The sequence below is a fragment of the Ascaphus truei genome, chromosome 21 (assembly GCF_040206685.1).
Source record: "Ascaphus truei isolate aAscTru1 chromosome 21, aAscTru1.hap1, whole genome shotgun sequence".
NCBI classification, from domain to species: Eukaryota; Metazoa; Chordata; class Amphibia; order Anura; family Ascaphidae; genus Ascaphus; species Ascaphus truei.
Genome location: NC_134503.1, coordinates 16,485,974 through 16,500,867, shown reverse-complemented (window position 1 = coordinate 16,500,867; position 14,894 = coordinate 16,485,974). Strand labels below are relative to the sequence as shown.

At 51.4% G+C, this 14,894-nt stretch overlaps 1 protein-coding gene across 2 annotated transcripts in view; it reads right to left on the bottom strand.

The window, feature by feature from the left end:
• NOXA1 (NADPH oxidase activator 1) overlaps positions 1 to 14,894 on the bottom strand; it is a 39,950-nt gene that overhangs the window by 2,791 nt on the left and 22,265 nt on the right. Inside the window, exons 12-15 of one of the 2 annotated variants that reach the window (XM_075579137.1) lie at positions 5,713 to 5,802; positions 5,341 to 5,430; positions 1,750 to 1,934; positions 1,273 to 1,378 (exon numbers count right to left, since the gene is read on the bottom strand). In XM_075579137.1, coding sequence (XP_075435252.1) covers positions 1,273 to 1,378; positions 1,750 to 1,934; positions 5,341 to 5,430; positions 5,713 to 5,802 — 471 coding nt within the window. The remainder of the gene's footprint in view (positions 1 to 1,272; positions 1,379 to 1,749; positions 1,935 to 5,340; positions 5,431 to 5,712; positions 5,803 to 14,894) is intronic. The other variant, XM_075579138.1, reaches the window with a different exon arrangement.

The window sequence follows — 14,894 nt, the reverse complement described above, 5'->3', positions numbered from 1 at the left end:
TTACATAGTTACATAGTTACATAGTTACATAGTAGGTGAGGTTGAAAAAAAGACGTACGTCCATCAAGTTCAACCTATGCTAAATGACCTAACCTATGCATGATTCATCAATGTATCACGGTCTTTGCTTTGCCTTTTGGCGAGTGTCAAAAGGAGGAATTAGGGAAGAGTTTACCTGGTGCACACTTTCCCTTCCTTTAATCGGTGTTAAGTTTAAGGTGCTGGAACTTTCTGGCTTTAAATTATTTGCACTGCATGTAAGAATTGGTTTCTATATCTGATGTAACTGTTCTCCAAAAATGGTGCATCAAAACACATTTTTTGCTGCATCGATACGTAGGGCCTTGGGTCGATCCCGTGCTACCCCACAGAAAGTCCCATTTAATGCAAATGCACTTCATACAATAAGGCCCATACATCCTCTGGAGATCTATTTATTTATAGTATTAAAGGCTGCAAAAAAACAGCACAGGATTTATAAAAGGTACACAAATCTATCGGCTGAAGTGGGATTTTTTCCGGTGATAAACTCAGTGCTATTTTGTAGCTATTTTGTGCCCAGGTTTTGCAGCAGGGAAACGTTGCATTAAACTAATATGCGTTAACCCGTTGCAATCAGAGGTGCCCTAACATCCTGCGGTTCAATGGCTTCAGGGTCTTTCAGGCAGCAATGGGCTATGGCGGGATCAATACAGATACATAAATATAACTTGTGTTTGAATAGAGATCGTATGGAGTTGAGGTATCGTCAATCTGTATTTGGTTTAATTAAACGAGAAAAGTGTTGATTCGTCTAACTCGGGGGTGGGCAACTCCAGTCCTCAAGGGCCACCAACAGCACAGGTGGCTCAACCAGTCCCAGCTTCAGCACAGATGGCTCAATCAGTCCCAGCTTCAGCACAGGTGGCTCAATCTGTCCGAGCTTCAGCACAGGGGGCTCAATCAGTTCCAGCTTCAGCATACTGTAGGTGGCTCAGTCCCAGCTTCAGCACAGGAGGCTCAATCAGGGCCTGATTGAGCTAGCTGTGCTGAAGCAGAGATATCCTGAAAATCTGACCGGTTGGTGGACCTTGGTGCAACTGCAGCCAGTTGTGTCATTGCAAGCATAGAAAAGTGTGTAGAATGTCAACGAGTCCGCCTGCAGACATAAAGGTATCAGCCAAGCATTATCATTCTATTAACTCCTCCGATGAGCAATGCCTTGCGGGCAAAGGTGCTGAATCTCACTGGAAGGTTTCCATGCCTCGCATTTATCCGAGGTGGGTGTTGTACCTTGCAGCACAGCATCAGTCGCTTGTCCTTCGCATGCTGCCACATTCTCTGCAAGTCTCCATTACTCTGCACTGGGGTTAACCCTTTGCCATCTGAATCCCTGAAACTAAAACACACATCATTGGTTTTCAGCCATCAAGCAGCAAAGAGACAAGAACCCAGCAATCCCTTCATGAATGAAGCTGGGACTATGGCGCAAGACACCTTAAGGCCCTTTAATGTGAATGGGCCATGTGGTGTTTTATGGAATAGCACCACTTAGGGAATATGGGCTTATTTGTAAAAAGGTAGAGAAGGAAAAAGAAGGAAGACAGAAGCATCAGATCGTAGAGAGAGAAAAAGACGAGCAGGTGAACACTCAAAGGAAGAAAAGATAAATAATATTAGCAAAAGTAAGCAGGAAAGTGATCATATGATATGAGTGATTGGAAGGTGCAGGCAGAGGGTCAATGAGAAGGGATGTCCCCTTCCACATACCTCAGCTGTATGGCAATCTGTTCCCCCCGCTGTCGGAGTTTGTCTCTCAGCAGGGTCTGCAGTTCTGGGAAGGTGATGTCCTTATTCACAGTCATAGCTACAGTGAACTCACTGTGTACTTGTAAGACAATCAAGTCATCTAGTGCAGGTTGGGCCACATCCTCATATATAGGCTCCAGCTCAGCCTGTTACAACAAAGGAGAAAACCTTAAAAAGTGCCCCGCACATTCACTGGCATCAGGACTCCTATTCGATCTTGAAACACATAGGGCAACTCGACCACTCTGACCCAATCTCAAGAGCCATGAAGTGGTCAGAGAAACACAGTTTGTACCACCAGAACGGAAAGGGTTTATTGTATACGCGTTGAAAATATAAGATAGACTATCACTTTGAGGTTGGGCTAAAGTTGCGAGTGGAGTACCTCAGGGATCGGTGCTGAGACCCCTGCTTTTTAACTTGTTTATTAATGATCTTGAAGTTAGCAGCGAGAGCAAAGTCTCCATCTTTGCTGATGATACTAAATTGTGTAAGAATCAGAGCAGGATGTAATTTCTCTCGGGAAGGACTTGGAGAGACTGGAAACTTGGGCAGGTAAATGGCAGATGAGGTTTAATACAGATAAATGTAAGGTTATGCATTTGGGATTCAAGAATAAACAGGCGACTTACAAATTAAATGGGGATAAATTGGGGGAATCTTTGGTGGAGAAGGATTTAGGAGTGCTTGTAGACTATATGTAACTGAATACAGTAGCAGTTGTTTCCAACCTTTTTTTGGTTAAGGAACCTTATAATTATAATGTGAAATTCTGCAGAACTCCAACCTTTTCTACTAGCGCGTCTAAGATCAGATACATTGTAAGGAACCCCAACCCTCTCTAATAGCGCATCTGATATCAGATGCATTGTAAGGAACCCCAACCCTCTCTAATAGCGTGTCTGAGATCAGATGCATTGTAAGGAACCTCAACCCTCTCTAATAGCGCATCTGAGATCAGATGCATTGTAAGGAACCCCAACCCTCTCTAATAGCGCGTCTGAGATCAGATGCATTGTAAGGAACCTCAACCCTCTCTAATAGCGCGTCTGAGATCAGATGCATTGTAAATTCTTCTGCATTTGGAACAATTTTCAAATGACCTGAAAATTGCAGGGAACCCTTAAGAAATGGCCCGGGAACCCAAGGGTTCCTTTGGCCAAAGGGTTTACCTAAATGATCCTTTTTCAAGAGAATATATAAGTATTTCACTGTATATTTTTGTCACATTGGATATAACATTGGGCTTTTCTGTCTTTTGTTGTGTACATTTGTCCACGCTCCGTAGGACTCCTTTTGACACACACACACACACACACACACACACACACACACACACACACACACACACACACACACACACACACACACACACACACACACACACATATATCCCATGAGCGCTAAAGGCCATGTCTGTACATACTGTGCTATATGTAAGCACACACAGCTGTCTCTTACACATACAAATACTCCTTGTTTTTTTCCATCCCTATAGACCAATAGGGACCACATAGTATCCACACACACTTTTAGTAATGCAACAATCTCTCACATTTCCACACCTACCCACACCATTTATATTAACTCCCACTCCACACACACCTTTTGTAAAGCACTGTATACACTGTGGGCTCTCCATTCATTTATATTCACACAGATATACACACACACACTCTTACATCACTAACTTTCAGGAACCATTTAACACCTCTAGCCATAAATCACATCCACACCGGGGGAGGGGCAAGCACAGATAACATTCCAAGAGACACTGTTTTTAAGTATACCCTTTGCTTGCTTCATTCATTGTAACATGGAAGAAGAGATCAGTGTATCTCGAAAGCTCGCACAAATAAAAGCATTTCGTTAGCCACAGAACGGTATCATCTATTTATTTTTTGATTATTGAAGCTCGGCTAAAACGGTACTGATACCTCCACACACACATATACATATATATAAAGCAGAAAATAGCCGTGTTAGTCCAGATGCGATAGTGCAGAATAAATGAATACTGAAGAACTCATTTATTCTGCACTATATATATATATAAAATTTATTTTTATATATATATATATGTGTGTATATATATATACCACACTGATGAGACCCATCAAGGTCGAAACAGCTGTCTGTGGGTGGTTTTCTGGGTATGCACCTTAACCCTGGCTGTGCTCAAAGCTGTGACCATGCAGCAAGCTTAAGCCTATAGGGAACCATGTTAAAAATGGTTATTGAGGCAACAAGTGACACTGTGTGCTCATTTGCATGTCATTTCCCAGAATCCCTTGCTGCAGTGGAAGTGCTGTATGCTGGGTGATAATGGGGAAAGGCGGGGTTGCAGACCTGCCTAAGACATGCAGATGAGCATACAGCTATATTTGCTTTCCTGTGGAGGGTTTTTGTCACTTTTTTTACTCACCATAACTTAACTCAGTATTATATATATATACACACACACACACACACACACACACACACACACACACACACACACACACACACACACACACACACACACACACACACACACACACACACACACACACACACACACACACACACACACACACACACACACTGTGTGTATATACATATATATATATATATATATATTAATACACACATATGTATATATAGATATATAAAGAAATACAATATATATATATTTATTATGTGGTGGGTTTTGGGTTTTCTTGAGCTTGCTGGGATTTTGTGTGTTTATTAACCTTAATTTTCGGCTGTTATCAGTTGTTTGGAGGTTAGTGGCCCCTCCCCCCAGGGTTTAAGCTCGCCCCTCCCCACTTTCTAAGTAAGCAGTTCTTATTCATTCCCTGTGTTTGGACAGCCCCCATGTGGTTATTCTCCCTGCTTATAACGCTTTGGCCAAAGGGTTTAACTAAATGACCGTTTTTCAAGAGAATATACAGTATAAGTATTTCACTGCATATTTTTGTCACATTGGATGTAGCATTGTGCGTTTCTGTCTTTTATTAAATAACTAAACCCACTAACCTCAGCTCCCAGTAGAACGGTCTACATATCTAAATCATGTCCTGCCTTAATCCCAGCTGGTGTCCATCCCTTCACAAATACAGTTATGATAACCCCAGTCCTGCCCTTTTGTGCTTCTTCCCGTTCCAAGCCAAGCCCCACATGGACCAGTAAAGTTAAACCTAACCCACACTCCCCTTCATATAGTTTCCCCGCCAGCTCGTGGAGAGCTCAGCAGGGGAACTAATCTCCCCCCCTCGTTTCCCTCCAGAAGAGACAGTTTTCAGCGGGAAACAATGGAATGAAGGTCACATAAGGAATGTTGCAGTATGAGGCCAGGTCATGATACTGAATTAAGGCAGACAGTGTAAATGTGAGTATTTTATATCTAAGGTGCCCTATCCCTACCCACTGCTATTTCTGCCCTAATGCCCCATGCAAACATCCCAACTGACTTCAATTCGGCCTGCTGACCCTTTTGTTTTCCGAGGTCAAGAATAACATTGTTAATTGAAACTACTAAAAAGAGACCCAAGCTCTATATCCCTCCCTCACCTGCATGGTTTCTTGGTGGATGTGTGAAGAACTCTGCAAAGGGACATCTATCTCTACCGCTGGTTCTGCTCTAGGATGGACAGTTTTCAGCTGTTGGAACACAATGGAATGAAGGTCACATCAGACAGGTTATAACAAGGGGTATTGTTATAATACCGGCTGGAGGCAGATCGTGCTAATGTGAGAAAGTGCTGTACTTATATGATAACCTTGCCCTCTGCTCTATCGGCACAAATGCCCCATGCAAATAACAAACCTTAATTCTACTTTGCTAACCTGAAATGCGAAGGGGTAAATTCTATGTACACACGAAAATCCCCATTGGCTTTAATATAGTATTTACCCCAGAAGCCCTCTATACTGCTCACTCACCAGTATGGTTTCTTGGTTCATGTGTGAAGAGCTCTGCAGAGGGACAGCTTTCTCTACCATGGGTTCTGCTCTGAAAGTAACAGTTTTCAGCTGGTGGAGAAAAAAGACCAAGGGCATGTAAAATCGCAGTCTTACCACCAGGAAACCATTTCCCATTTAACAATGTAATTCACTTACTTAACCAAATACGATCACTCTCAAGCATCCTTTTCCACTTTGGAGATTGGGAAAGTTAATGATCGTTGGCAAGTCACTGCTAAGTTCTTTGCTGACTTGCAACGCACGAGGAGAAAACGTTCCCTAAACCTACAGTACTTACCCATTGTTGTCCAGCATGTAGTAATTAAGGTTCTGCAGTAGGATTGATCACAATGCAATGTGTGTATGTGTGTATGTGTGTATGTGTGTATGTGTACAGTATGTGTGTGAGAAAGAACAAGTGCGCTCAATTTTATAAGTGAGGTGCAATAAAGTGAATATTACCAGAAAAAATACTGAAAATCCACTGGTGGAAATGACAACAGTGGGTTGAGTGAATAATGATTAATAAGAGGACACAAATAACTTTTACTGTGATTGGGTGTATGCTGCTAATCAATTGGATTAATTGGATCAACTTCTGCGCTTTTCTTTCATTGTATATCCAATCAATTGGATGGCTCGGACATCACAATCAAGGAATAAGAAAAGAAAAGCAAATAACTCTCATACTATAGTATTGACAATATTCAGTGGTATCAAACAGAAGGGGGGGAGTAATATGCACGTACAAAAAAGACCGCAGTTAAAAGCATTTAGGTGTAAAAACCATAAGCCTGGACATCAGAATCGGTCCTCGTTCCAACGTCCAACCTCGTAAGGGTGGGAGACAAGCAAACATGGAATCACCGCTGGTGTGACACTCGGTTCAAGGTAGAAAGTTCCAATTTCAGTGAAGCAAGCTCTAGAGGCAATAGTAAGCTGAAACTCGGCAAAGACACCAGGCGGGGAGATGATGGCCGCACTGGAACGGGTGGGCGGGCAGCCGCCCGGATGGATGCCGGCTCAGGGACAAATTGGAAACAGTCCGAATAGCAGGAGCGTCTAAGCCGCTCACCCGACCCCAGCAGGTAAGCACAGGCAGGTAGTCAACTCTGTGGGAAGGACGCGCAAGTAAAACACCGAAGCGCTCGCGTATGACGTCACCCCCAACAGAAAGACAGGAGGGAAGAGCGGTACACGAGGAACAATGTTGCAAAATTGCAATACGAATGAATAACCTTAGTATCCCCAGATAAATGGTAGATACATCGATATGTCAATTGTGCACAATCTAAATCCAACGCGTTTCGTAGCGGAGAGCTACTTCATAACGATACCACAAAATATTATTAATACTATACTATGGGGGTTTTGCGCTATTCTTTTTCTTTCTGTATGTGTGTATGTGTGTGTGTATGTATGTATGTGTGTGTATGTATGTGTGTGTGTGTGTGTGTGTGTGTGTGTGTGTGTGTGTGTGTGTGTGTGTGTGTGTATGTGTGTGTGTATGTGTGTGTGTATGTGTGTGTGTATGTGTGTGTGTATGTGTGTGTGTATGTGTGTGTGTATGTGTGTGTGTATGTGTGTGTGTATGTGTGTGTGTATGTGTGTATGTCTTTATATAGCGCCATTAATGTGCATAGCGCTTCACAAGAGTAATACACGTGACAATCATATAAATAACAAATAATATAAATAACACATAATGGGAATAAGTGCTTCAGACATAAAAGTAACATTTAAGAAAAGCAGCCCCTGCTCCGAAGAGCTTACAATCTAATTGGTAGGTAGGAAGAATGTACAGAGACAGTAGGAGGGCGTTCTGGTAAGTGCGTCTACAAGGGGCCAAGGTTAATGTATGAGGTGTTAATTATCAGCCATGGAGCTACTCATATGCTTCCTTAAGCAGGTGTGTTTTAAGATGGGTCTTAAAGGTGGATAGAGAGGGTGCTAGTCGGGTACTGAGGGGGAAGGGCATTCCAGAGGTGTGGGGCAGTCAGTGAGAAAGGTTTAAGGCAGGAGAGGGCTTTAGATACAAAAGGGGTAGAGAGAAGACATCCTTGAGCAGAATACAAGAGTCGGGATGGTGCATAGCGAGAAATTAGGGCTGAGATGTAAGGAGGATCAGAAGAGTGTAAAGCTTTAAATGTGAGGAGGAGAATTGAGTGTGAGATACAGGATTTTATAGGAAGCCAGGAGAGGGATTTCAGGAGGGGAGATGCGGAGACAGATTTAGGAAAGAGTAGAGTGATTCTGGCAGCAGCGTTTAGGATAGATTGTAGGGGAGACAGGTGAGAGGCAGGAAGGCCGGACATCAGGAGGTTACAGTAATCAAAACGGGAGAGAATGAGGGTCTGTGTCAGAGTTTTAGCAGACGAGTAACAGAGGAACGGGCGTATCTTTGTGATATTGCGGAGGAAAAAGCGACAGGTTTTAGCTACCTTTTGAATGTGTGAGGAGAATGTGAGAGAGGAGTTGAGTGTGACCCCTAGGCAGCGTGCTTGTGCTACTGGGTGAATGATCGTACTTTCAACAGTAATGTCGAAGGGGGTAGTGGGGCCAGGTTTGGGATGAGATATGAGGAGCTCTGTTTTAGACATGTTGAGTTTAAGTCGGCAGAGGGCCATCCAGGATGATATCGCAGAGATACATTCAGAAACTTTGCTCTGTATTAGTGATGTACCAGGTACCCAGTACCCGGCACACCCGGCACTATTTACAGTACCCGGAAATTACCCGGACCCGGCACCAGGGGGCTGGAACCCGGTGCCAGATAATTTCGGTTCTGCTCTGCTCCCTCGATCCTCCTCTTGGAGAACGGCAGGAGCAGAGCAGCAGAAGACACACCTGCAGCCGGCGGCGGAGGGTGAAGAGTACCGCGACGGAGGGTGAGGAAGACCATGCCCACATCCTGGTGGCCGTGGGGGCAGTGGCAGCTCCTCCCTGGCTGTCCAATAGTAACGCTCCTGCTCCGGTAATATGTTCCCCTGCTCCCACCAGCACTGGCTGCGAAGGATGTCTTCTGCTGCTCCCACCAGCACTGGCTGCGAAGGATGTCTTCTGCTGCTCCCACCAGCACTGGCTGCGAAGGATGTCTTCTGCTGCTCCCACCAGCACTGGCTGCGAAGGATGTCTTCTGCTGCTCCCACCAGCACTGGCTGCGAAGGATGTCTTCTGCTGCTCCCACCAGCACTGGCTGCGAAGGATGTCTTCTGCTGCTCCCACCAGCACTGGCTGCGAAGGATGTCTTCTGCTGCTCCCACCAGCACTGGCTGCGAAGGATGTCTTCTGCTGCTCCCACCGGCTAATTAATTATTCCACCACCAGAAGGATGTCTGCCGCTGCCCCCACTGCCACCAGGATGTCGCCATTGTCTTCCTCACCCTCCACCGCTGTCCTCCTCACCCTTTGCCGCCGGCTGCAGGTAAGTGAAAACCACCTGGCAGGGTACCCGGCCAATTTCTATTTTTTCAGGACTCGGTACAACACTAGTCTGTACAGCAGGTGTAAAGTCAGGGATTGAAAAGTACATTTGTGTGCAATCAGCATAGAGGTGATATTTGAACCCAAGAGAAGTGATTAGGTCACCTAGAGAGAGTGTAAAGAGAAAAGAGAAGGGGTCCCAGGACAGAGCCCCACAGAAAGATCGATAGAGGAGGAGGAGGATGTGTTAGCAATAGAGACACCAAAAGTACGATGGGAGAGGTAAGAGGAGATCCAGGATAGAGCTTTGTTACGCATATCAAGAGTATGGAAAATGTGAAGGAGAAGAAGGTGGTCCACGGTGTCAAATGCTGCAGAGAGGTTGAGTAATATGAGCAGAGTGTAATGGCCTCTATCTTTGGCAGCATGGAGGTCGTTATTTTAGTGAGGGCAGTTTCAGTGGAGTGAGCAGTGTGGAAGCCAGATTGTAGAGAGTGTAAGAGAGAATAGGTGTTGAGAAGGCGGAGCAAGCGAGAGAATACAAGACGTTCAAGGAGTTCAGAGGCAAAAGGCAGGAGGGAAACAGGACAATTGTTAGAAAGACAGGTTCGGTCAAGCTTGCTGTTTTTGAGTAATGGTATAACTGTTGCATGTTTGAAGGAGGAGGGAAAGGTTCCAGAGCAGAGGGAAGAGTTAAAAATGTGTGTGAGCGTAGGGATAATAGTAGGAGCAAGAGGTTTTAGGAGATGGGGGTCAAGAGAACAGGTGGTAGAGGGAAAAGAGGAGATCAGCAAAGACACATCCTCCTCTGTGACAGTGGAAAAAAGAGTCATGAAAGGCAGGAGGAGAGTTAGGAAGAGGTTTAGAATGAGGGGCATCCAGAGGGGATGTCCTGACGTATGGATTCCATATATATGTATGTGTGAGGATTTTTTCATCTTCCTACTCCATTTTCATATTCGTTTTGATACTTTCCACTTTTTTACACTACACACGAGTTTAAAATTTATATTATACATCATTGATTTTTTTATATCACTCTGTTTTGCACATTTCACTATATATCATTCACTAACTAGCGCTACTATTTGTTTGTGTTAGATACATATATATGTATATGTACATATTTAGAAAGGCTCATGTGTGAGCCGAAACTTTGACACATTAAATACAATTTTTGGGATTGTGGAGTGCCTGTCCTCTTCTTGCCTGTTTCGTGTATTCTACTGCACTTGGACGGGATGCAATAAACAGGCGATATGAACAGAAGTGTTTCAAAGAGGCCTGTCTTTGTTTATATCAATAAATGTAAACACTTTGGAAAGACCTAAGAGTGCCACGCCTCTTTGAAAAACGTGATAGATATCGATTTATATAGATACAGTATATATATATATCTATATATTATAAGAGAAAAGACGGACCCCCCATCCACAAGATGAATAAATGTAACTAAATACCGACTTCAAAGTAAAAATTCAGTGATAAGTCAGTGGTGCTATATGGGCCAAGTAGTATAATAGGAGAAAGAAAAAGCCACAAACAATAGCACTCTAGTATCTTATACTATATTAGTGAAAGCACTGTATGTTTGCCTGCCTGGATGTCCGGTGTCCCTAGGGAAATCTCATTGGTCCCTTGGGTCGCCCGCCCCCGCACACCTCTCATTGGCCTGAGGTGGAGTGACGGCCCACACACACACACACACACACAACAGAGCAGCTCTATACACACACACACACACACACACACACAACACAGCAGCTCTACACACGCACACAACACAGCAGCTCTATATACACACACACACACACAACACAGCAGCTCTATACACACACACACACACACAACACAGCAGCTCTATACACACACACACGCACACACACAACACAGCAGCTCTATACACACACACACACACACACACACAACACAGCAGCTCTATACACACACACACACACCCTCTGTCCGCCCCCCTCCCCCCCCCCTCACGTGCGCCGTCCTGCACTGGCTCCGGACGGGAAGCGCGGCCCTCCTACCCCAGCCGCTCCCTTACCTCCCCGGCGCTACCACCCGCTCAGGTAAGTCACTGTGCGTCCCGCCTCAGCCTCAGGCCCACTGCGCGTCCCGCCTCAGCCTCAGGCCTACTGCGCATGCCGCCTCAGCCTCAGGCCCACTGCGCATCCCGCCTCAGCCTCAGGCCCACACACACAGGGCGCTTCCTACCGCCGCTCAGCCAGACGCCACATCGAGCGGGCGCCGGGGGGGGGGGAGCGCGAGTCTTAGGCCCACACAGGGCGCTTCCTGCAGCCGCCTGCACGCCTCACTCAGCAGGACGGCACATCGGGGGACCAAGCGGGCGCCGGGGGGGGGAGCGCGAGTCACAGGGAACGGGGGGGGGGGGGGGGAGTCACGGGGAACGGGGGGGGAGTCACGGGGAACGGGGGGGGCCACCAGCCGAACCAGCAGGGGGACGGACGCACGGAGGAGGGGGGGGAAATGCCCATACATAAATTATGACAATACATATGCCCACTGCTCTCCACCCCCCCCACTCCCCTTTCCCACCCCCCGCTCCCCTTTCCCCCCCCCCGCTCCCCTTTCCCCCCCCCGTTCCCCTTTCCCCCCCCCGCTCCCCTTTCCCCCCCCCGCTCCCCTTTCCCCCCCCCGCTCCACTTTCTCCCCCCCCGCTCCACTTTCTCCCCCCCCCGCTCCCCTTTCTCCCCCCCCGCTCCCCTTTCTCCCCCCCCCCCCGCTCCCCTTTCTCCCCCCCCCCGCTCCCCTTTCCCCCCCCCCGCTCCCCTTTCTACCCCCCCCCGCTCCCCTTTCTCCCCCCCCCGCTCCCCTTTCTCCTCCCCCGCTCCCCTTTCTCCCCCCCCTCCCGCTCCCCTTTCTCCCCCCCCTGGCTCCCCTTTCTCCCCCCCCTCGCTCCCCTTTCTCCCCCCCTCGCTCCCCTTTCTCCCCCCCCTCGCTCCCCTTTCTCCCCCCCCCCCCCGCACTCCCCTTTCTCCCCCCCCCCCCCGCACTCCCCTTTCTCCCCCCCCCGCGGTCCCCTTTCTCCCCCCCCTCGCTCCCCTTTCTCCCCCCCGCTCCCCTTTCTCCTCCCCCCGCTCCCTTTCTCCCCCCCCCGCTCCCCTTTCTCCCCCCCCCGCTCCCCTTTCTCCCCCCCCGCTCCCCTTTCTCCCCCCCCCGCTCCCCTTTCTCCCCCCCCCGCTCCCCTTTCTCCCCCCCGCTCCCCTTTCTCCCCCCTGCACTCCCCCCCCGCACTCCCCTTTCGCCCCCCCTCGCTCCCCTTTCTCCCCCCCCTTTCTCCCCCCCCGCGCTCCCCTTTCTCCCCCCGCTCCCCTTTCTCCCCCCTGCACTCCCCCCCCGCACTCCCCTTTCTCCCCCCCCTCGCTCCCCCCCCGCGCTCCCCCCCGCGCTCCCCTTTCTCCCCCCCCGCGTTCCCCTTTCTCCCCCCCCTCGCTCCCCTTTCTCCCCCCCTCGCTCCCCTTTCTCCCCCCCTCGCTCCCCTTCTCCCCCCCCTCCCCTTTCTCCCCCCCCCTGCTCCCCTTTCTCCCCCCCCTCCCCTTTCTCCCCCCCCCTGCTCCCCTTTCTCCCCCCCCCTGCTCCCCTTTCTCCCCCCCCGCTCCCCTTTCTCCCCCCCCGCTCCCCTTTCTCCCCCCCCCGCTCCCCTTTCTTCCCCCCCCCGCTCCCCTTTCTCCCCCCCCGCTCCCCTTTCTCCCCCCCTTTCTCCCCCCCCCGCTCCCCTTTCTCCCCCCCCGCTCCCCTTTCTCCCCCCCCCGCTCCCCTTTCTCCCCCCCCCGCTCCCCTTTCTCCCCCCCCCGCTCCCTTTTCTCCCCCCCCACTCCCCTTTCTCCCCCCCCCCGCTCCCTTTTCTCCCCCCCCCCGCTCCCTTTTCTTCCCCCCCCCCGCTCCCTTTTCTCCCCCCCCCGCTCCCCTTTCTCCCCCCCCGCTCCCCTTTCTCCCCCCCCGCTCCCCTTTCTCCCCCCCCCCGCTCCCCTTTCTCCCCCCCGCTCCCCTTTCTCCCCCATGCACTCCCCCCCCGCACTCCCCTTACTCCCCCCCCTCGCTCCCCTTTCTCCCCCCGTTCTCCCCCCCGCTCCCCTTTCTCCCCCCCGCTCCCCTTTCTCCCCCCTGCACTCCCCCCCCGCACTCCCCTTTCTCCCCCCCTCGCTCCCCCCCCGCGCTCCCCTTTCTCCCCCCCCGCGTTCCCCTTTCTCCCCCCCCCCCCTCGCTCCCCTTTCTCCCCCCCCCCCTCGCTCCCCTTTCTCCCCCCCTTGCGCCCCTTTCTCCCCCCCCCCCTCGCTCCCCTTTCTCCCCCCCCCCCTCGCTCCCCTTTCTCCCCCCCTTGCTCCCCTTTCTCCCCCCCGCTCCCCTTTCTCCCCCCCCTCCCCTTTCTCCCCCCCCCTCCCCTTTCTCCCCCCCCTCCCCTTTCTCCCCCCCCCGCTCCCCTTTCTCCCCCCCCCGCTCCCCTTTCTCCCCCCCGCTCCCCTTTCTCCCCCCCCGCCCCGCTCCCTTTCTTCCCCCCCCGCTCCCCTTTCTCCCCCCCCGCTCCCCTTTCTCCCCCCCTTTCTCCCCCCCCCGCTCCCCTTTCTCCCCCCCCCCGCTCCCCTTTCTCCCCCCCCCGCTCCCCTTTCTCCCCCCCCCCCGCTCCCCTTTCTCCCCCCCCCCGCTCCCCTTTCTCCCCCCCCCCGCTCCCCTTTCTCCCCCCCCCCGCTCCCCTTTCTCCCCCCCCCCGCTCCCTTTCTCCCCCCCCCCGCTCCCCTTTCTCCCCCCCCCCCGCTCCCCTTTCACCCCCCCCCCCCCGCTCCCCTTTCTCCCCCCCCCCGCTCCCCTTTCTCCCCCCCCCGCTCCCCTTTCTCCCCCCCCCCCGCTCCCCTTTCTCCCCCCCCCCGCTCCCCTTTCTCCCCCCCCCTTCCCGCTCCCCTTTCTCCCCCCCCCCCCGCTCCCCTTTCTCCCCCCCCCCCGCTCCCCTTTCTCCCCCCCCCGCTCCCCTTTCTCCCCCCCCCCGCTCCCCTTTCTCCCCCCCCCCGCTCCCCTTTCTCCCCCCCGCTCCCCTTTCTCCCCCCCCGCTCCCCTTTCTCCCCCCCCCGCTCCCCTTTCTCCCCCCCCGCTCCCCTTTCTCCCCCCCCGCTCCCCTTTCTCCCCCCCCGCTCCCCTTTCTCCCCCCCGCTCCCCTTTCTCCCCCCCCCCCATAAACTTTACAAAAAATACTCACCTATTGTTCCACGAGTTATAAATAATACTACCTACTAGCTGAGAGACCCGGCGTTGCCCGGGATGTAAATGCGTAATAGGTAGTATTATTTATAACTCGTGGAACAATAGGTGAGTATTTGTTGAAAAGGTTTCGGGGGGGGGGAGAAAGGGGAGCGGGGGGGGGAGAAAGGGGAGCGGGGGGGAGAAAGGGGGGGGGAGAAAGGGGAGCGGGGGGGGGGAGAAAGGGGAGCGGGGGGGGGGAGAAAGGGGAGCGGGAGGGGGAGAAAGGGGAGCGGGGGGGGGGGAGAAAGGGGAGCGGGGGGGGGAGAAAGGGGAGCGAGGGGGGGGAGAAAGGGGAGCGGGGGGGGAGAAAGGGGAGCGAGGGGGGGGAGAAAGGGGAGCGGGGGGGGGGAGAAAGGGGAGCGGGGGGGAGAAAGGGGAGCGGGGGGGGAGAAAGGAGAGCGGGGGGGGGAGAAAGGGGAGCGGGGGGGAGAAAAGGGAGCGGGGGGGAGAAAAGGGAGCGGGGGGGGGAGAAAAGG